Below are 22,560 nucleotides of genomic sequence, written 5' to 3' on the forward strand. Positions count from 1 at the left end.
AGCTTAGTAGCACGGTTTCCCTTTTCCCGGTCGTCTCCCGTGCCCTTTGCACGCCGGGAAATGTAGTCCTGCGGCCACTGCCGGGGGAGGCTGGGCTGCGACGCTCTTGGAGCATGACGGGAGTTGTAGTTTGGGGGCGTCCGGAGAAGGTTCCGGGTGACGCCTTCTGGTCCGGGGGCGGACGGTCATAGAGCTGCTTGGCTGCAAGGAGGAGGAACTGGCATCTGGAAGGAGGCTGTAGAAAGGCCTGAAAGGCTGCACAGCCACGCAAGGGTTGGGGTTCAAGGTTGGGGTGCAGCCAGGGGGTGTGTGTGATATGCTCCGGGGGTCGTGACCGCTCAGGGACCGAGGCAGGACCTGGCTGGACACAACCAGGAAGCCTTGTGTTCATCAGGCCTAATTTATAGCTGCAGGGTAGGCCTTACCAGAGGCTCCTTTCTGTGTCGCCGCCCCGGTTGCTACTTCTATTCTCTGGCCAGGAGATGGCCTCCCCAAGCCCCCCGCCGGAGCCAAAGGTAAGTCCCCCTGGGGATCCCCGTTGTCTCGCCACTCCGCGAGCTAGGCCGCACCACTGTCCCCCACCCCAGCCTCCGGAGCGCCGTTTATAAGGGCCACCGCCGTGCAAGGAACTCCCTCGGAGTTCTCTGGGGGTGCGCTTCGCGAACAAACTGCCCACCGGCTCCTTTTTTCCAAGAGCGGCTTGATAAATGGGCTGGAGAAAATTAGTAATGCTCCAGGCTCTCTCATTTGTGAGTTCCTCCAGGTGAGGCACCATTTTTGACCTTCCCTTGTGTCTTCTGCGCCTGGCACGAAGCCTGGACCCAAGGTAAACGCTTAGAGAAGCTCAAGGAATTGAATTGGATCGCAAGCCAGTGCGAATAGAGAATTGGAGCAGGGCAATGAGGTAAGGGAAGCTTGGAGAGGCTTGGGGCCGTTTACCAACATTAAAATGTTAAGATACAGTTATTCAACCAGAGAAGCCTTATGCTTAGGCTCCTCATGTCAGGACAAGTATACATCCCAGTTTGACCCCCTAGCCTGAGGTGCTTCTCTGTTGCAGTCGGTTCCCAAAATTGGCCATCATTTGGAACTCTCAGTTACCATGTTCCTCATAGAGTGATAAATGATCGCTTCTGCCACTTGTAGTGGTAGAATTGTCCTTGAGACAACAGGAACTGACGACAGAAATCATACTATTTCAGGGGTTGCTGACATTTGAGGATGTGGCTGTGTTTTTTACCCAGGAGGAGTGGGATTATCTGGATCCAGCTCAGAGAAGTCTGTATAAAGATGTCATGATGGAGAATTATGGAAACCTGGTCTCACTGGGTAAGAATCTGCTGTTTCTCTTATTAAAATATCTAAGACTCAGACTTCCTAGACCGGTACCCAGACTGCTTTGTTCCTAAGTTCTGCTGCAAACCTTCCAGCCCTTTATTATTTCCATGACTTTCGTCCCTAGCTTCAAAAATGAGCACAACGCAAGCCTTTCTGTCTTCATAATCGTCTTCCCATATTGCTCTGTACTTTCCCTCCTGGCTTCTCCTCCTACTGCTCTCCTCCCACCCCTTTCACTCTGCCTGCTGGAGCCTCTGTTCCTCTTCACATAATGTTCCTTACCAGTGCTGCCGGCCCTGAAACCTGGCGCTCTGCCAGGGACACCATTTCCTCCGGCAGACCTTGGTGAGGGGGCTGCTCATTCTCCCCCCGCCCCCTTTCCTCATCCCTGTCTTAAGGCTGGAAGGGAGAAGTTACTGTTCTCGCTTTCCAGTGCTGTTTCCTAGGCATTAGCTTTCCACCTTCAAACAGAATCTCTCCTCCTCTGAATCTTCAGCAGCCTTGCTCTACTCACTCCATTCCCTTTCTTGGTCTTCTGTCAACATATTCGTTGGTCCCTCATGCATAATTATCACACTTTTGCTGTCTTCTCTACTTTAACCCATGCCTTTGATAACCCAGTGACCCAGTCAGTACTTGAGCCTCAGTGGAGCTTGACCATAGACGTAGGGCACCATTTTTATTCATCAACTCAAAGCACTGATGACCAACTTTTGAGACAATGGTGTTTATTGACTGTAAGTAGACAAAGGTGACCAAAAAGAGACATTTTCTTTATGCCCTTGTCAAGCAGACTACAACTTACCTATCATTCCTATTCCTTTCCACCTAAACCTATTCGTTCTTAATGAACTTTGTGTCTCTTGGAAGATCGGTTTTTTCACCAATGTGTCAATCCTAAATGTCACCTCCTCATCTTATCATCTTACCACCTTGATATTATTTTCTACCTGTTCTACAAACTTCAAGTCCTGATTTATTATTAAATCTGCCTTTTCTTTTTCCTTACTTGAGTTGCTAAACACAGCAGGAAAAATTTTCTAGCCAAAAGGGTTGATGGCCCTTATGTATGTATGGGTTTTTTCCTTATAGTCTTCATTGGGTTTTTATGTCTCAGTGTTTTTGTTTGTTTGTTCTTTTGTCCTTTTTATGCTCACTCTCCTGTTGCTTTCAGTGACTTTTCCAAAAACTTAAGTAGTTTTTATTGGGCCCATCAGTCAGTAGTGGACCTCACCTTCTGTTTCACAGAGAAAGTAGAAGCCACTAAGCCTAAACTCTCAACTTGTCTGCCCCTCATCTGCACACTTGTTTCTGTCTTCTCACTTCTCCACAATTTATCAGCAGTTGTCTTTTGTTCCCTCTTACAACCTCAGTCTGTATTCTTTCCTTTAGTAACTTTATCCTAATGATAAACATGTTTATGATTCTTCCAGTTGGGCAAAAAGAGAAAAAATAATCCTCCTTTTTGCCAGTCTCCCTCTTATTGCTCTAAATAACTTGGTCTCTTCACAGCCAAGTTTCTGTAAGATAGTTAATGTGTTCTGTTCCTTTCTACCTACCTTTGTCTTTAAGCCCCTTTGGCATCCCTCTAACACTCCCCTTAAATTGTTTAACCATGATACATGTCAAATTCAGTAGATTCTTCTTGGACTTTATTTTATTCCATCTGATTGTAGATAGTTTAAAGCTCTTTATTACTTCCCTCTGTTGCAAGGGTGGGGAACATCCAGCCTGCAGGCTATATAAGGCCTGTGGAAACCATTTGGTCTGGCCCTGCCAAGGCAACTGCTGGCAGGACTCAAAATTCAATAAATGTGTAGCAGGCTAATTTTTTTTTTTTTTTTTTGACAGGCAGAGTGGACAGTGAGAGAGAGAGACAGAGAGAAAGGTCTTCCTTTGCCGTTGGTTCACCCTCCAATGGCCGCCGCGGCCGGCGCGCTGCGGCTGGCGCACCGCGCTGATCCGATGGCAGGAGCCAGGAGCCAGGTGCTTTTCCTGGTCTCCCATGGGGTGCAGGGCCCAAGCACCTGGGCCATCCTCCACTGCACTCCCTGGCCACAGCAGAGGGCTGGCCTGGAAGAGGGGCAACCGGGACAGAATCCGGCGCCCCGACCAGGACTAGAACCCGGTGTGCCGGCGCCGCAAGGCAGAGGATTAGCCTAGTGAGCCGCGGCGCCGGCCTAGCAGGCTAATTTTTAAGTTGATGATGTTGTGTGGTCAGTGAGTGATGTTATAAATATCCAAATGATCCTTGGCAGAAAAAAAGTCCCTCACTCTTGCTCTATTGGCTTGTGTTCTCAGACTTGGGAAACTATGTATCTGCACTTGGATCATCAGCTACCATTATGTGATAAGTCCCAAATCTTTATCTTCATCAAGAAAAGTAACATGGGACCTACCTGTTCCACATTCAAATCCTGGTTCTACCACTTGATAGCTGTGTGGCCATTGGTGGATTACTAATCTCATGTAACTCAGTTTTGTTTTTTATAAAATAGAAATAATAATAGCACCTACCTATTATGGTTATTGTGAGCATTGACTAAGTTAATAAATGTAAAGCACTTAGGATACTGACTAGCATATAGTAAGAGTGATAGAGGTTGATTGCTACCATCATCTTTCCTTTAGAGATCACACAAGTAACTCAGACCTGGCAAATCTCAGAGTAATCCATTAAAATTCCAAGGGCCTTCTCATCTGAATTAAACACTCCTTTCTTTGTACTACTGTGCATATATTTTCATTGTTGAATTTATCATGCTATACTACAGATCTTTATCTGTTGTTTCTCTAATCACAATGATCACCATAAGGATGGTAACCTCATATTTTTACTTGATTTCTTCTAACACTTAGAACAGAGCCAACCTGTTTCTTAAATATTTGTGTGAATGAATCAGTATAGCTTATTTAAGACTTCATATCTCTTTTTTTTTTTTTTTTTTAATTTGACAGGTAGAGTTAGTGAGAGAGAGAGAGACAGAGAGAAAGGTCTTCCTTCCGTTGGTTCACCCCCCCAAATGGCCGCTACGGCCGGCGCTACGCCGATCTGAAGTCAGGAGTCAGGTGCTTCCTCCTGGTTTCCCATGCGGATGCAGGGGCCCAAGCACCTGGGCCATCCTCCACTGCCCTCCCGGGCCACAGCAGAGAGCTGGACTGGAAGACGAGCAACCAGGACTAGAACCCGGTGCCCTTATGGGATGCCAGCACCGCAGGTGGAAGACAAACCAAGTGAGCCACAGCACCGGCCCCGAGACTTCATATCTCTTAACCATGTCCCCTGAGCTAGCCCCTGACCTCCAGTCTCCCTTTCTTGCAATATAGTCTCTTTACTGTTACCAAAGGGATTTTATATTAATTAACTGCTTAAAATTTCTGGATAGTTCATGATAATTTAAAGGATAAAAAAAATCTTAACTTTTTAACCTATTTTACTAGGATCCCACAAATATAGCACCTGCCAGGCCTTCTTACCTTATCTGTTATTTCCAGCACACAACTGTAATATTTTTTAAATGCCATGATGTCTCAGAGTCAATCTGTTCATACGTATGGTATCCTGATTGATACAGCCAGGCAAGTATCCAGCCCTGCCTGCCCCTGGTTCTGCAGCATGTGAATACTGTATGGACAAAGGTGTGACAGTGAACCGTCTGTGATTTTGTACTTTTAGGCTGTATTCTGTGTTTAAATGTAAGTACAGCTTTCCATCATTTTATTATTTCTCCTACCATCTTTTCATCCTCCTCAAAGACTCCACTTCCATCACTTTGATTAGTACTCCTTTGATGAGAAGTCATTCCTTTTTTTTTTTAGATTTTATTTGTTTATTTGAGAGGCAGATTTACAGAGAGGTTTTGCATCTGCTGGTTCACTCCCCAAATGGCCACAACAGCCAGAGCTGCGCTGATCCAAAGCTAGGAGCCAGGTGCTTCCTCCAGGTCCCTCCTCCAGGTCCCTCACACAGGTGCAGGGGCCCAACCAATTGGCCATCTTCCACTGCTTTCCCAGGCCATAGCAGAGAGCTGGATCAGAAGAGGAGCAGCTGGACACGAACTAGTGCCCATATGGGATGCTGGCACTGCAGGCAGAGGCTTAGCTTACTACACCACAGCGGGGCACCTGAAAGGTTATTCTTACTCTCCTGTTCCAATGAAATCTCTCTCATCTTAACACTCTTCCTAACACCACTCTATTCTAGCTTCATAATTTTAGGTTTTCTTTCATAATTTTCCTTTCTGTACTGCTTTTCTTTAAAAACTTTGATAGCTGTATTGGTGATGTAGTCAATTGATAGCTTGATTTTTCAGATCTTTGACATCTTCAATTTTAATGGTACTCTTTAGTTTTTGCATCACATTGGACCTTGACAGAACTGGAAGTTGCTGTACCTACAAGAACTTGAACTCATTATTTTTCTTTGATTATAATCTCTTTTCAGTTATTTGTTCAGTTCATTTATTTGACAGTTAACTAAACATTGTGCTAGGCTTCATAAATTCTGGTTTTCCCATTTTGTTAACTGGGAAAACTTTTTTTGTTAATTTTCATTTTTTTTAAAGATTTATTTATTTATTTGAAAGTCAGAGTTACACAGAGAGAGAAGAGGCAGAGAGAGAGAGAGAGAGGTCTTCCATCCGATGGTTCACTCCCCAGTTGGCCGCAACAGCTGGAGCTGCGGCGATCAGGAGCCAGGAGCTTCTTCCGGGTCTCCCAAGGACTTGGGCCATCTTCCACTGCTTTCCCAGGCCACAGCAGAGAGCTGGATCAGAAGTGGAGCAGCCGGGTCTCAAACCTGCGCCCATATGGGATGCTGGCACTTCAGGCCAGGGTGTTAACTCACTGTACCACAGCACCGGCCCCTGGGAAAATTGTTCATTTTATACCCTGCTGGGTAATGACATTGACAGCTATGACTCACTGCCTGTTTTTGTAAATCAGATTTTATTGAAACATGGATATGCCCATCCCTTTATGTGTCGTCTGTGATTACTTTCATGCTACAGTGACAGAGTCTGTAGTTAGAATAGACGTGATGTGGCTCATAAAACTAAAAATATCTATTGTCTGACCCTTTACAGAGAAATCATACCAACTCCTGTTCTATCCTAAAGTGAATTCATTATTTCCTTGCCTTTTCTCTTTCTCCTCAGTTTCCATATTTCTAAAACTGTTTGGTTAAAAATGATGGAAATCAACTCAAGCTAGCTTAAGCCTAAGCTTTAAGAAAATTATTCTAGAGGCATAAGACTTATGAGCATTACTAAAACTAGACATCAGAAAAGGCCTGAAACCAAAAACTGAATCACTCTTAGGGAGTCAGGAATTACTCTGTTGTAGTCAGCTCAAGCTGGTATGACAATGTACTGTAGCCTGGATGGCTTAAGCAAGTTATTTCTCACAGTTCTGGAAGCTAGAGTGTCTAAATCAAAGTGCTAGCAGATTCTTTTCCTGGTGTGGGCCCTCTTTCTGGCTTATAGATAGCCAGCTTCTCACTGTATCCTCACATGAAGGAGAGAGTATGTGCTCTTGTCTTTGTTCCTGTACTTCAAGGATACTAATCCCATCATGGGGTTCCACCTTCATGATGTCACCTAAACTTACTTATCTATGGAAGACTGTACCATGAGATACCATCACAGTGGAGGTTAGGAACTACAACATATGAAAATGGGAGTCCATAACACTCTTTTGACTCTATTTCTTTCCCCTTGGAAGACAAGTCTTTCCTGCTTATATTCACATGCTTCTAACTCAAGCCTGTGAGTTGGTAAGTTACAGTGTTAGCCACATTCAGATTAATAGCTATTTCAGCTTCACTCTGCATTCCTAGAGAGAGACCTACTTTGAGTCACTTGTCTGCTGTAGATTAGCTATGATCCCAGGATGGGAAAATAATATGTAAAAATGACAGGTAAGTATAATCACCAAAAATGTATTAGGGCAAAAAACTTCAGATCTAATGAACAGCCATTGTAAGGGTGCTTTATGTGGAAGCCTATACTCGTTTTCTTCACCTGCCTGTTCTGTTGACCACTAACTTTTGACTGTGTCAGTTTCATTTGTTTTAGCAATGTATTTTATGTCTGGTAAGATGATTAATTTTTTTTCTTTTTTTTTTTTAGATTTTATTTATTTATTCGAGAGGTAGAGAGAGAGACTGGTTCACTCCCCAAATGGCTGCCGTGGCCAGAGCTGGGCTGATACAAAGCCAGGAGCCAGGAGCTTCTTTTGGGTCTCCCACACAGGTTCAGGGGCCCAAGGACTTGGGCCATCTTCTATGGCCATAGCAGAGAGCTGGATCAGAAGAGGAGGAGCTGGGACGTGAACCAGTGCCCATCTGGGATGCAGTGCCGCAGGTGGAGGCTTAGCCTGCTACACTTAGCTGCTGTAACGCCAGCCCCTGATAATTGATTCTTCAGTATTTTTCAGGCTATACTTAACCAGTTGCATTCTTCCAGTTGAAATTCAGATTCATTAGGGGTTTCTGTATGGTTCATATGATTTCAATTGGAATGCAGTTAGTTGCATCATAAATGAGTTTGGGAAGAGTTAAGATGTTGAGATTCTTTTTTTTTTTTTTTTTTTTTTAGATTTTACTTTATTTCTTTGAAAGTCAGAGTTAGAGAGAGATCTTCCATCCGCTGATTCACTCCCCAGATGTCTTCAATGGCCACTGATTCACTCCCCAAATGTCTTCAACGTCCAGGGCTAGACCAGGTGAAAGCCAGAAGCCAGGAGCTTCTTCTGGGTCTCCCACGTGGATGCAGGAGCCCAAGTACGTGGACCATCCTCCACTGCTTTCCCAGTTGCGTTAGCAGGGAGCTGGATCAGAAGTGAAACAGCCAGGTCTCGAACCAGTACCCATATGGGATACTGGCATTGTAACATCAGCTTAATTTGCTAAGCCACAAAACTGCCCCAAAAGTTGAGATTCTTATAACATGAATTTCTTCAACTATTTGGTTGACTGTTTATCCTTTTGTCTTTGGGAGAAATTTTATTCTTATGTTTATTCCCAGGTTTTAAGTTTGTTATTACTATTGTAAAAAGCATATTCATTTTTATTAATATTTACCAAGAGATTTTCTTGGTAATAAGAACCAGTTTTCTAATCCTAATCATTGCAATTACGTTTTCATTTGAATGTTTTTCATTAATTGTTTCAGGAATTATAATAGACATTCATTTTGTAAGTAAGGATAATTTTGGCTTAATTCCTTTGATTAAAACCCCTGGAACAATACCCATAAACCTTACAAAGAGACTTTCCCTTTTCACAAAGAATTTTTTAAAAGATGTATTTATTGGGGCCAGCATCATGGCATGGTGGGGAAAGCTGCTGCCTGTGATGCCAGCATACCATATGGGTGCCCAGCACCCAGCTCTTCCACTTCTGATCCAACATGCTGCTGATGTGCTTTTGAGAAAGCAGTGGAAGATGGCCCAAGTCCTTGGGCCCCTGAACCCACTTGGAAGACCTGGAAGAAGCTCCTGGCTCCAGGCTTTAGACTGACCCAGCTCCAGCCATTGCGGTCATTTGGGGAGTGAGCCAACAAATGGAAGATCTCTCTCTTTCTCTCTAACTCTATTTTTCAAATAAATACAGCTTAAAAATATGTATTTAATGATTTGAAGGGCAGAGTGACAAAGCAGAGACAAAGAGATCTTCCCATCCAATGATTTACTCCTCAGGTGTCTACAACAGCCAGAGTTAGGTCATACCAGAGCCAGAAACCAACAACTCCATCCAACTTTCTCATGTGGATGGCAGGGACTCAAGAATTTGGGCCATCTTCCTCCCAGGAACATTACTAGGAAGCTGGATCAGAAGCACAGAGTAACTAGGACTGAAATCACTCATTCCAGTATGGGATGCAGGAGTCCCAAGTGGTGGCTTAACCCACTGTGCCACAGTGTCCAAGACAGGAGTTTACAATGCCATGAAAGAGACAAAGATGTAACATGTAGTTTAGAAGTGCGGTATAACTACAATGAAGTTATGACCAACAGGTGGTAGATTAAAAAATAGAATAACTAAATCTGGTGGACTTAGCAAAGGTTTTGTTGAGGAACTACATGCAGCTTTGAACTGAATCTTAAGAGAACCAAGAGATTGTCAGGTAAACTGTTGGGGGACATTTTATTTTTTATTTGACAGGTAGTTATAGACAGTGAGAGAGAGAGACAGAGAGAAAGGTCTTCCTTCCGTTGGTTCACTCCCCAGATGGCCACTATGGCCAGCGCGCCACACCGATCCGAAGCCAGGAGCCAAGTGCTTCTTCCTGGTCTCCGATGGGGGTGCAAGGGCCCAAGCACTTGGGCCATCCTCCACTGCCCTCCCGGGCCACAGCAAAGAGCTGGACTGGAAGAGGAGCAACTGGGACTAGAATCCAGCGCCCATATGGGATGCCAGCGCCGCAGGTGGAGAATTAACCAAGTGAGCCATAGCGCCGACCCTGGGGGACATTTAATAAATGGAATATGCAAAGATGTGACATCAAAGACTATAATATATGTAGCAATTTGCCTACATAAAGTATAATAGAGTAAGTAGGAAGGTGAGTTGAGACTTAGAAACCATGTCATGAAGAATTCTGAGTATTATGATAAGGAACTTCAATATGATCTTAAAGATGATGTAGTGCTGCTGAATGTATAGGAGATAACATGAATAGAGTTCCATTTTATAAACAATATGGTTAGTGAGGCAGATATAATGTGAGGGCAGCCTAAAGACCAAGGTCACCCCAGATTTTTAAATGGCTATGTGATTGTGAGGGTTAAAAGGAGAAAGTAGATGCTAAAAAGGAATCCATGATTTAGATAATTTACAGTAAGAAGTGGTAAAAAAAATCTGGGATTATTTCCTTCTTTAGGTAAATATTTTTAGTCAAGGATGGTGGCACCTCTCAAGAGATGATTTGAAGTGGGGAGTGATATTGCAGCAAATGATGATCATATTAATTGTGAGCCCATTATGTGCTATGTAAATAAGGATATCCAGAGGATGTATATAGAGAGCAAGTAATTATGTCAATGTGGGTAACAGTTACATGACATGGTTGACAAAGCAAGAGAAATAGGGGCTGGTGCTGTGGCATAGTAGACTAAGCCTTCACCTGTGGCACCAGCGTACCATATGGGCACTGTTTGAGACCTGGCTATTCCTCCTCTGATATAGCTCCCTGCCAATGGCCTAGGAAAGCAGTGGAAAATGGCCCATATTCTTAGGTCCCTGTACCCATGTGGGAGACCCAGAAGAAGCTTCTGGCTTCAAATAGGCCCATCTCCAGCCATTGCAGCCATTAGGAGACTGAACCAGCTGATGGAAGACCTCTCTCTTTCTTCCTCTGTCAGTAACTCTACCTCTCAAATAACTAAATAAAATCTTTTTTAATTTTAAAAAAGATTTTATTTAGTTATTTGAGAGGTAGAGTTACAAACAGTGAGAGAGAGAGGTCTTCCTTCCGTTGGTTCACTCCCCAGATGGCTGCAATGGGTGGAGCTGTGCCGATCTGGAACCAGGAGCTTCTTCCTCATCTCCCATGTGGGTGCAGGGGCCCAAGGACTTGGACCGTCTTCCACTGCTTTCCCAGGCCGCAGCAGAAAGCTGGATTGGAAGAGGGCAGCCAGGCCTAGAACCAGCGCCCATATGGAATGCTGGCTCCGCAGGTGGAGGATCAACCTGCACCACAGTGCCAGCCCCAATAAATAAATCTTTTAAAAAAAGAGAGAGAAATAAAAAAAATGTTTATTAGAAATGGCCAAAGAAGTAAAATGTAATAGCATAGAAACCAAAAACGCATAATTTGAAGAAATGTGGATAGTAAAAGTGTCATATGCTTCTGAATAAAATAAGAACTGAAAAATGCCCATTGTGCTGTTTGAAAATCATTCATTTGAAGAAAGATTTCCCTAGATGCTGGAAATGGAAACCAGACTTCATAGTAGCTTGAAGAGATTGAATGGAAAAGGTTATACATAAAAAACTACCTTTGTTTTTGCCAAAAGGAAACCTTATTAAGATTTACAAAGCTTAATTTTCATCAAGAGGAAGATTTCAGGTTCAAGAAAAAGTTGGACATACTTGTACTTCTATGATGATAGATGTCAATGGAGAATGTAGATTAAGAATATGAAAGAATAGTAAGAATTGAACAACTACCCATAGATGAGTAGGATAAAGAAGGAGTAAAAGGATTGGCTTTGGATAGGAATAGGATATGTATTATTGTATATAACTGTTTTAGAAAAAAAAATATTTGAAAGGCAGAGTTAGAAGGACAGAAAGAAAGAGATCTTCCATCTGATCTTTCACTCCCCAAATGCAAATCTGGGCTAGGGCTGGTCCAGGCCAAAGCCAGGAGCCTAGAATTCCTTCTCAATCCCCACCATGGATGGCAGAGGCCCGAGTATTCAGGCCATTTTCACTGCTTTCCCCAGGTATATTAGCAGGAAGCTGGATTGGAATGGAGTGGGCAGAACTTGAACTGGCGCTCATGTGGGATGCCAGCATCACAGGAGGAGGTTTAACACTGTGCCACAACACCAGCTCCTGTTGTGTATAATTTTATAGTTAAAGAGCAGAAAATCAAGAGAGTTCATTTCATCCTTTTTCATTGTGTGAATGAAAACATAATTCATTAAAATGATTTTGAGAGGGGACATTGTAAATAGCCTAAGAAATAAAGGTTCTAATAGTTTCTTAGGGAAATAAGAGAATGTTTTTTTATTCAGTGGTTTTTGGGGGAATAAAATAGCTTAATGACTGGTTCGAAGTAAATAAAAAGAAAATTTGGAGATGACTTCATAATTAGAAAACTAGGAGAAAAGAGGATATATAAAAAAGAAACTTATTTAAGGCCAAATATAAATTTGATAGTGATTAAATTTTAAATGAGATTATCTAATAATCAACAAGAGATAGAAAATCAGGAAAGAAGTCAGAGGCATACTTAGGTTTTATGTATGCCACACTGTTATATTATAGACTATTATATTTTCTCTACAAATGCAACATTGAGGTCTCAGACTTCATTCAGTCAGTTGAAAAAAGATACTGAGCCTTGGGTCTTAGAGGGTTGAGAATCATTTGTTAAGATTTTTTAAGAATGTGGCATCGTTTGCGGTAAGTGAAGTCATAAGCTACCACAGAGTGCTCCATTTTTTATTTCTTCCATTAACTCTGGCCATGTTCCTTTATACTTACTAAATTTTCTCCCAGTATCATAGATTCCATGTGACTTCAGCTTTTTTTTTTTTTTAAGCTAATTCGTGTCCTTATGAGAGAGGTGCTTTTTACTTAACATTTTATCTATCATATTATTTTCTATTCCCATTTTTACTTAATACTCATTCCATATGGTTGGGACTACATGTCTTGTCTCTGAATCCTGACTCATGACATACAGGCTTGGAATGCTTGTGATGGACAGTGAATAAGTTCTTGTTGATGAACTGTTGCTTCCCTGGGGTCTTTCATCCTTTCTGGTATCTTTTGTCAGTTATTTGGTTTGCTCACATTCCAATAATACTTTGTTATTCTAAATTTTATTGAACCTCCTGTTTTCTTTCTATCTTATCCTTTCTTCTTTGATAGATAGTTCCACCATTACTTAACTTGCTTGCCCATCTTACCTTGTATAATTGAGTGTTTTACGAGCCCTACCTCCTAACTCTGCTTAATCCTACTGATTCATTCTTTACCTTGTGGTAACTTTATACCTTGCTCCAAAAAAGCTTTCATTATATCCAATAACTAATACTAAATGTTATTTACATAGTTTGTATTCTTTGCTAAGTACTGTTCTAAATGATTTGTGTATATGAACTATTACAGTTCTCGCAAATAAATTAATTTATCTTGATTACTGATTTTTTTTAATAATTTCTTCTTGCCACCAAAGAGTTTGGCTGATGTTTATAATTTTTACTTATTGTTTCAGATGTTTTGAACAGAGATGATGAGGAGCCAACTGTTAAACAAGAAATTGAAGAAATTGAGGAAGAAGTGGAACCACAAAGTGTAATAGTTACAAGAATCAAAAGTGAAATTGACCAGGACCCCATGGGAAGAGAAACCTTTGAACTTGTTGGTAGGTTAGATAAACAGAGAGGGATCTTCTTATGGGAAATACCAAGGGAATCTTTGACCCAGGAACAGAGAATGTTTAGGGGAAACACTAACATTATCCGTAAGAGACCAAACTCAGAAGAAAAATGCCACAAATGTGAAGAATGTGGAAAGGGTTTTGTCCGCAAGGCCCATTTCATTCAACATCAACGGGTCCATACTGGTGAGAAACCTTTTCAATGCAATGAATGTGGGAAAAGTTTCAGTCGCAGTTCATTTGTTATTGAACATCAGAGAATTCACACTGGGGAAAGGCCCTATGAGTGTAATTACTGTGGAAAAACCTTTAGTGTAAGCTCAACTCTTATTAGACATCAGAGAATCCACACTGGAGAAAGACCCTATCAGTGTAATCAGTGTAAGCAGAGCTTTAGCCAGAGAAGGAGCCTTGTTAAACATCAAAGAATTCACACAGGTGAGAAGCCCCATAAATGCAGTGACTGTGGGAAAGCCTTCAGTTGGAAGTCACACCTTATTGAGCATCAGAGAACTCACACTGGTGAAAAACCCTATCACTGTACCAAATGTAAGAAAAGCTTTAGTAGAAATTCATTGTTTGTTGAGCATCAGAGAATTCACACTGGGGAACGACCTCATAAATGTGGTGAATGTGGGAAAGCCTTTAGACTAAGTACATACCTTATACAGCACCAAAAAATTCACACCGGTGAGAAGCCTTTTCTTTGTATTGAATGTGGAAAAAGCTTCAGTCGGAGCTCATTCCTTATTGAACATCAGAGGATCCATACTGGTGAACGACCTTATCAGTGCAAAGAGTGTGGAAAAAGCTTTAGTCAGCTTTGCAATCTAACTCGTCATCAGAGAATTCACACAGGAGACAAACCTCATAAATGTGAGGAATGTGGAAAAGCCTTTAGTAGAAGCTCAGGTCTTATTCAGCATCAGAGAATCCACACCAGGGAGAAGACTTATCCATACAACGAAACTAAGGACAATTTTGATCCCAACTGCAGTCTTGTTATACAGCAGGAGGTCTGTCCTAAGGAAAAATCTTACAAATGTGATGAATGTGGGAAGACTTTTAGTGTAAGTGCTCATCTTGTGCAACATCAAAGAATCCACACTGGAGAAAAGCCCTACCTATGTACTGTTTGTGGGAAAAGCTTCAGTCGAAGCTCATTTCTTATTGAACATCAGAGAATCCACACTGGTGAGAGACCTTATCTGTGCAGACAGTGTGGCAAAAGCTTCAGTCAGCTTTGTAATCTGATTCGACATCAGGGTGTTCACACAGGAAATAAACCCCATAAATGTGATGAATGCGGGAAGGCCTTTAGCCGGAACTCAGGTCTAATTCAGCATCAGAGAATACACACAGGAGAAAAACCTTATAAATGTGAAAAGTGTGACAAAAGTTTCAGTCAACAGCGCAGCCTTGTCAACCATCAGAAGATCCATGCAGAGGTGAAAACCCAAGAAACTCATGAATGTGATGCTTGTGGTGAGGCCTTCAATTGCCGCATTTCTCTTATTCAGCATCAAAAGTTGCACACTGCATGGATGCAGTAAGTGTAAAAAAAAAGTCAGCTCAGTTTAATGTGAGACTGGCTACCCTAGCTACCCAAGTGCAGTTTTAATATGTATCATTTAATGATGAAGAAGATTCTCCTTGGACTCAGGCAAATGGTTCCTAAAGTTTCTGGGAATGGTGGACAACTGTCCATGTACAGTTGACTTCCATTACTCTTTGTTTTGATGATCATAGAAAAAGACCTGGAAATTTTAGCATCTTTTATTTGTTTTTGTTTTCAGCAGAGAGATTAAACTCAGATTCAGAGCATGGGGGAGTCACTCTGAAGGACAAAATCAAGTTAGTACAAAGGAACTGGGAGCAGCTGATAGTAAAAAACTGAAAATGATTCTGTCTTCTGCCATCTCATGTGGTGGTCCTTTCAGTTATGTGATGCAATGCATTTGGCTCAGCATGCCAAAGTCCAGTCATTACGCATATGTAAATTGTCAAGGAAGCAAAGCCCAGGTGTTTTTTGAAACCAGTATGCAGTTTTTTTCTTTTTTTGAAGAAAGCCAGTTATTTGGCTTGTGAATTCATGAAACATAGTTCCCAGATCTGTGAAATGAGTGCACCTTTAATTTTACCCATAAAGATTATGTGAATAATTAACAAACCTAGCAAAGGTGTTACCAAGGAACCTTTGGGAGTGCCTTTTTCCCTGTAAGATGGGCCCAGAAGGGTGGATGAAGAGACCATGTTTTTGTGCCCTGTCTTCTATGAAAGATAACTTGTAGTCTATAAATAAGCTTATTCCTCTGCAACTAGAAGCATGTGAAAGTGTACATATTTTGATTAACAAGAATTGGAAATAAAAAGCCCTGGAGTCTGCTAGGAAGGTGAAATATTTTGGTATTGCTTTGGTTTTTATGGTAACTAGGTTTTGCATGCAATTTAAAAATCCTTATTTCTGGTTCTAAGGCTTCCCTTAATGGTTATTATAAACCTATTAATCTGTTTTAATCATTAAAATTTGTTTTGTTTTTGCTTTGTGTGAGAGTTCTTTGTTACCTTAATGTAAAATCAACCCTGTCAAATACATTGCTGTGTTTTTAAAGTTAGAATCAAGAATTTGAAGGAATTTAATTTGTTCTGCCTATAATTATTTAAACTTTTTTTGGGTGGTTCAGTTGAGATTTAGTCCAAGTATTTTAGTTTCTGAGTATAGAATTCCAAATAGCCAGAACTTTGTAATTCTAACTTCCTAATAATTTAAGCTAATGACCCCTCCTTTATCTTATATCTCAGCCATTCTAAAAGCCACCTCCCAACTTTTCATTTTCCCATCTGAATATCAGGTGTGTTTGTGTGTATATAGAAATATACTTACCTTTGTGCATTTTCTTATTCACATTAGGTACTCACTTATTATACAGTCAACATTTCAAAATAGTGTAATCCAATGAAAGTGCAAAAAAGACTACACCTGATTCCTGAATAAAATCTTTCCCTGTATCTTTCCAGACTTACTTATGCCAGTAGTTTGCAGGCCATAGTCTCAACTATTGAGGTTCTTAAATATGTTCTCTGTTTTAGGAAACTATGTAAAATGTGTTCTTTTGCTACACACATTAAGACTTTTTTTTTTAACTGTTCACTGGAATTCCATTAGTTTCATGTGTTGTTTTGCTTAACAGAAGTCCTGGTGATTTTTTAAGCTCAATTTGAGGCCATGATCATACAAGATATTCATACTAGAAGTACATTATGTTTAACATCCTTGGATGATAACTTCTGTAGCAGTAGACAATTCTTGTCTCTCTCTCTATATATAGAGAGAGATATGTAAGTGTGTATATATACACATATAATTCATTGCTTATAAAAGAAAAACAGTCCCCCCAAAGTTACCTTTTTAACAGCAAATTGTGTGTTCACTTTCCTTTCTGAAGATGATACAAAAATGCAGAAAGCTTGAGAGAGGAAAAGAAAGAGGGAAAAAACCAGCTCTTTCAAGAGGACATTATTTTAGTTAGGATGAAACTAAAAGCTGAGTATCAGGAAAGACAAAAGTGAAAAGAGTTGTGAGAAAAACTGGAGGCTACAGAGTGAAAATCTGGTTGTTCCATGACTGAGGAAAGAGGAGCAAGGCTGCCCTTAAATAAGAGCAGAACAGAGAGCTGTTGGGAGACTCTTCTTGCCTGGATTTCTGGGCAATATTTTCTTTGCATTCAAAGTATGATGTGTGTTTATAAAAGGACACATTTGAATTGCACAACTATAAATTTTCACAACAAAACGTATGTAACCAGCTCCTTGCTTTAAAAAACACCATCACCATGATGCATCAATATTGTGATCAGATTAAGCCAATGCCTCAGATGCCAACATCCCATATCAGAGAGCTGGTTTGAGTCTCAGTTGCTCTGCTTAAGATCGATCTCCCTGCAAACACACGTGGGAAAGCAGTGGAAGACAGCCCACTTAGTCTCCTGCCACCTCCATGGGAGACCTGAGTGGAATTCAGGTTTTAGCCTGGCCCAACCCTAGTTGTTGTAGCCATCTGGGGAGTGAATCAGCAAATGAAAGATTTCTTTCTCCCTGTCACTCTGCTTTATCAAATCTTTTTAAAAAGTTACTGATTTCCCCCCACCACTGCCCATATTCTCCTTGTATACCTTCCCAATTACTACACATAGCCTGTGGTACCTCCATTTTAACTTGAAATATTGTGGAGATGAAGGGAAAATATTTGAGTATTACCTAGACCTATGGATCTTGTCCTGAGAAAATTGCACATGTATAAATACTGTTTGAAAGGCTTCTCATTTACATGTTAGGAACCTCAAGAGGCTCTTAGAATAGTACAGTTGTGAGATTATGGTGCTTCAACTAACCATGTGGAATTAGAAGAAGATGGATTTGAGAAACAAACTGAGATTTGATTGTTAATTGGATGAGAAGGAAAGAGCCAGAGAGTGAGTGGTCCCTCAATGAGATGGGGAAAAGTATACCTGATAAAGAGTGAGATTACTCAAGCTGTGAATGTGCAATATTTGGAGGGAATTATCTGTTGAATGTCTTAGTTAAATGGCAACCTTTTATTAGCTATTCTGTTCACCCACTTAATTTTACTGGTTTATCAAAGTTAAGAAATGAAAGCAAATTACCTGTCTGCAGATAAAAAAAAAAAAGGGCCATATCACATGATATGGCATGGATATTAAAATTTGTCAGATAAAAATTTGAAAATTTTTAAGAAATTAGAAAGAGGGCTATAGACTAAGATTAAAGAAAAACTTTTTTCCCCCTCTTCTGAAAAGAGTCAGTTAAGCAAAAGTAATAGAGCAGGTGGAGATGATTAAGTTATTGGATGAAGACCTTCTGTTCCTCAAGTTGGGAGTAAAGGGAAGAAATTAATGGTTGGTTAGGGAAAGGGAAAAAAATTGAATTCACTTGAGATAACTTACTATAAAGAATAATCAGTTTCCTGTTTTGAGAGTCAAGGAATGCACAGGGGAAGACACGTTGGGGTAGTGATAGGGCCTTTTCAAAATAAAAGTTGAAGGGGCAACAGGAGAGAAGGAAACAAATTTGAGGTTTTAGGTTCTATTTAGAGCACTGTTTAAAAGACTGAAGTTAATGAAATTAATTAAATTGTTCTGAATTGAACAATTCTGAAAGAAAAAGGTGAAACTTATTACTAGATAAGATTTTTAAGTGAGCAGATAAAAAGAATGATGGCAAAAAGATTGGAATCCTCTATAATGTAATCCTCCATTTCTTTGTAATTTTGATGAGTGACACATTCATCTATCTTCCTAAAAGAGGGTATTATTGGCAAACCTAGAGGCATACACAGCATATCTAGTTGATCACAGTATTTGCTTACTGAATAAATTTCAACTTAAATCTTGTCCATATATTCCAGCCAATTGTTAATAGTATTCCTAATTGATGTTTGGTACCTGCAAGATTCCTTCTCCACTCTCCTTCAAAAGTTTTTGGCCTTGCATAGATGGTGGGTGTGGGTTGATTAATTTCTTTTTATTAAGATCATCTGTATTAAGCCAAGATGCACAAAAGACAGATATATTTTCTTTTCTGAACAAGTACTGCAAGTTCAATTAACTTCCATTAGAAATACCTGCCATGTGCTATGTAAGTGTTAATCCTGTGGAAATTTTCACAATTACATCAAGGAGCCCTTTATCCTCAAGGACAATAGGGGAATAAATAGTAAGCCACGTGTGTTACACAAAGACTAGGGAAAAATCACCTAACTTTCCAAAACACTGAGTTTTAATTAATTATACATTTTACAAAAATAAAACATGGTGTGTGCCTCTGCCTGTGTTGTTTTCTCTCTGGAATTCATGCTCCTTTGAACAGGTTTCTCATGTCAGTCCAGTGGCTAAGGAAAACTTCCACATCACATGACAGTCATTGCATTTCTGGGACCAAGAAATATACTCTGACCAAGATAATACCAGGGCAGGACAAGCTAAAGCTGGAAGTGGCTACAGAAAGATGTTTTGACCTTGAATATCTTTAGAAGGCAGAGTAGAATTCTCTGACACTTGAGACCTCAGGCCCCTACCTGGTGCTGGCTGTCCTGAACTGCCAGAATTATCCTATTTTTAGAAGATGCTCTACTTTGCATGTGTCACTCAAAGGCCTGAGGCATATATGTCTGAATTTCTTTCTGAGAACCCAGATGAAGAAGAATCTGTCTTAAGTGCTAGCCTATCAAGTTGCAGTGAAGAAGAGATTTTTAAGAGTGTTTTCCCCAGCCTAAAGATGCCATGCACACTCACCTGGCCCACCAGCAAAAGGCTAGACCCTAAATTGGATTGCTTATAGAAACGTGCTGGCTCCCAGTTTCTCCTGCTGCTCTACATTCTAAACTAATGTTAAACTATGCTCTTACGTTATTTCTTTCTTTAAAATCATTCTTAATTCCCTATTTCTCATCACTTCAAGGTAAGGCTTTCCAAAATATCCTTGCCCAGCCTCATAATACCCACAGTGCCATCATTGTAGGCTGAGTCCAACAATTAACCCCAGTCTATTTTCTAGTAAGGACATAGATAATCCTTGTTCATTTCCACTCGAGTGTCTTGATCATGCTTCAAGAACCAGCTGACAAAGATATTATTTATTTGTGACACATTATGGGGTACTGTACATAAAATATTGCTAACCCTCACAACGCTCCTGTTTCATGGATGTCAAAACTGAGGCTCAGAGGCTATAGATAATATAACTAGGAAGAAACATATAACAAGATGATTTAACTAGGAATACATTTCAACTCATCCTGCCTCTTTTGTAAAGCTTTGCTTTCTTTCTATTCTCAGCACTTAACCTCTATGCTATGATAATTTAGCACATTATTGTGTATGCTGTGCTTTTTTCCAAACTCTATGCTTGTCATCCTCAGTTCAGTGGTAGGCATACAAGAACAGTGTATGTCATAGCTTTACAGCATTGGTCTTATTTCCTACAGTAGGTACTGGATGAATACTTGTCAACTGGTTTCTGTATATTTCACGTACACTGATGCCCAGGACTGAGTACTTAGGCTTTTTAAGAAGTTAAGGACAGACCGTGTGACACCCAGGAAAACCATGTTCATTTTCACAATGTAAAAAGAGCAGTGTGTTTCTGATTGTGCTGAGCTTTGCACTACATCTGTCTCTGAGGGAACAGGTATGTACCCTCTAGACTATCAAGCACAATTTTTCTCTTACAGTGGAAGATACGTTTCTAAGGACACGTTCAAAATTCTTCATCTGAAAGCTAGGAGATCATGTATGTTTTGAAAATCAGAATTTTTCAGATTTCAGAGAATAAACATAGTGCTTATATTATATACGCATAACTTCTTCTATAGGGTCCATGCAGCACCTACAATCAAACACATTAATATCTCTGTATCCCATCAAGTGGAATGAAGATGATAGACCTGAGTTGGATTTTGCCACCAAATAATTCTCTGCCAACTTGGGAAACATTTGGTTTTCAGAGATTTTGGGATTTCAGAATTGTGGATAAGGGATGGTGAACCTGTACCTGGGATTTATGAGACATTTAGTCTCTCAACAGTATGTGATAATATACTTTATTTTGGAAATAAAGAAACTGAACCACAGAAAGCTTGTGTAATGTTCCTAGGACTACAAGGCTGACAGTGGCAGGGTACTTGAATGCAGGCTGTCTACTTCTAGCACCTGCGCTTTTAACCGGGAGGACTTTGCAGATCACACTGGCGTAAGTCACTGACTGGTTGTCAGACCTTGGAGAATTTCCCAGGCACACTGGACCTCAGTTTCCTCCTCTGTTGCTCTGTGTGACATCCACCTGTTGGGTGGCACCTTTCACCACAGGGGGATTAAATCAGATGGACTGGAGCACCATTCATACTTTGGCTAAAGCTCAATACAAGATTTCTGCATGTTTTTTTTTAAAAGATTTTTATTTATTTATTTGACATAGTTACAGACAGTGAGAGAGACAGAGACAGAGAGAAAGGTCTTCCTTCTGTTGGTTTACTCCCCAAATGGCCGCAATGGCCAGAGCTGCGCTGATCCGAAGCCAGGAGCCAAGTGCCTCTTCCTGGTCTCCCATGCGAGTGCAGGGGCCTAAGCACTTGGGCCATCTTCTACTGCCTTCCCAGGCCACAGAAGAAAGCTGGATTGGAAGAGGAGCAACTAGGACTAGAACCCGGTGCCCATATGGGATGCTGGCGCCGCAGGCAGAGGATTAACCTAGTGCACCTCAGCGCCGGCCCCAGCATGTTTCTTATATTCTCACCAACACCGTTAGCTTCTGCTGAATTAATTCATATCACAAATTGTTTCAAATCCTCTCAGTATCATATTTTTGTAAAGCATGACAGACTCGTATGAAACTCAGCTCTTCCTCACAGGAAGACATACCATTAGATTGCTTAATAGTTCTCCCTTTTCTTAAAAAGTCCTTCAGGGGCCGGCACTGTGGTGTAGCAGGCTAAGCTGCTGCCTGCGACACTGGCATCCCATATGGGTACCAGCTCCAGTCCCAGCTGCCCACTTCTGATCCAGCTCCCTGCTAATGTGCCTGGGAAAGCAGCAGAAGATGGCCCAAGTCCTTGGGCCCCTGCACCCACATGGGAGACCTGGAAGAAGCTCCTGGCTCCTGGCTTTAGCTTGGCTCAGCCTTGCCATTGCAGCCATTCGGGGAGTGAACCAGCCATGGAAGATTGATCTCTCTCTCTCTTTCTCTCTCTCTGTAACTCCGCCTTTCAAATAAATAAAATAAACCTTTTTAAAAGATTTATTTATTTAGGCCATGGCACCGGCCTAAAATAAACGTTTTTAAAAAAGAAAGTCTTTGGCTGCGCCGCGGCTCACTTGGCTAATCCTCCACCTGCGGCACCGGTACCCTAGGTTCTAGTCCCGGTTGGGGCGCTGGTTCTGTCCCTGTTGCTCCTCTTCCAGTCCAGCTCTCTGCTATGGCCCGGGAGGGCAGTGGAGGATGGCCCAAGTGCTTGGGCCCTGCACCTGCATGGGAGACCAGGAGGAAGCACCCAGCTCCTGGCTTTGGATGGACGCAGCGTGCCGGCTGTTGC

The 22,560-nt window shown here is 41.2% G+C and overlaps 1 protein-coding gene across 12 annotated transcripts; it reads left to right on the forward strand.

The window, feature by feature from the left end:
• The first annotated feature begins 92 nt into the window (after positions 1 to 92).
• On the forward strand, positions 93 to 15,994 carry ZNF189 (zinc finger protein 189). Of its 12 annotated transcripts, none has more exons than XM_008259685.4 (4): positions 93 to 515; positions 764 to 904; positions 1,203 to 1,329; positions 13,290 to 15,994. In XM_008259685.4, exons 3-4 carry the CDS (start codon positions 1,296 to 1,298, stop codon positions 15,005 to 15,007), a joined length of 1,752 nt encoding a protein of 583 aa, XP_008257907.2. In that variant the 5' UTR covers positions 93 to 515; positions 764 to 904; positions 1,203 to 1,295; the 3' UTR covers positions 15,008 to 15,994. The 12 variants fall into 12 exon arrangements, with proteins under 12 accessions (XP_008257907.2, XP_002708204.2, XP_008257975.2 ...); XM_008259753.4 differs by having other exon boundaries at positions 119 to 515; positions 1,245 to 1,329; XM_008259795.4 differs by having other exon boundaries at positions 128 to 515; positions 1,248 to 1,329.
• The last annotated feature ends 6,566 nt before the right edge of the window (positions 15,995 to 22,560 follow it).

Source organism: Oryctolagus cuniculus, chromosome 1 (genome assembly GCF_964237555.1).
Source record: "Oryctolagus cuniculus chromosome 1, mOryCun1.1, whole genome shotgun sequence".
Classification (NCBI taxonomy): domain Eukaryota; kingdom Metazoa; phylum Chordata; class Mammalia; order Lagomorpha; family Leporidae; genus Oryctolagus; species Oryctolagus cuniculus.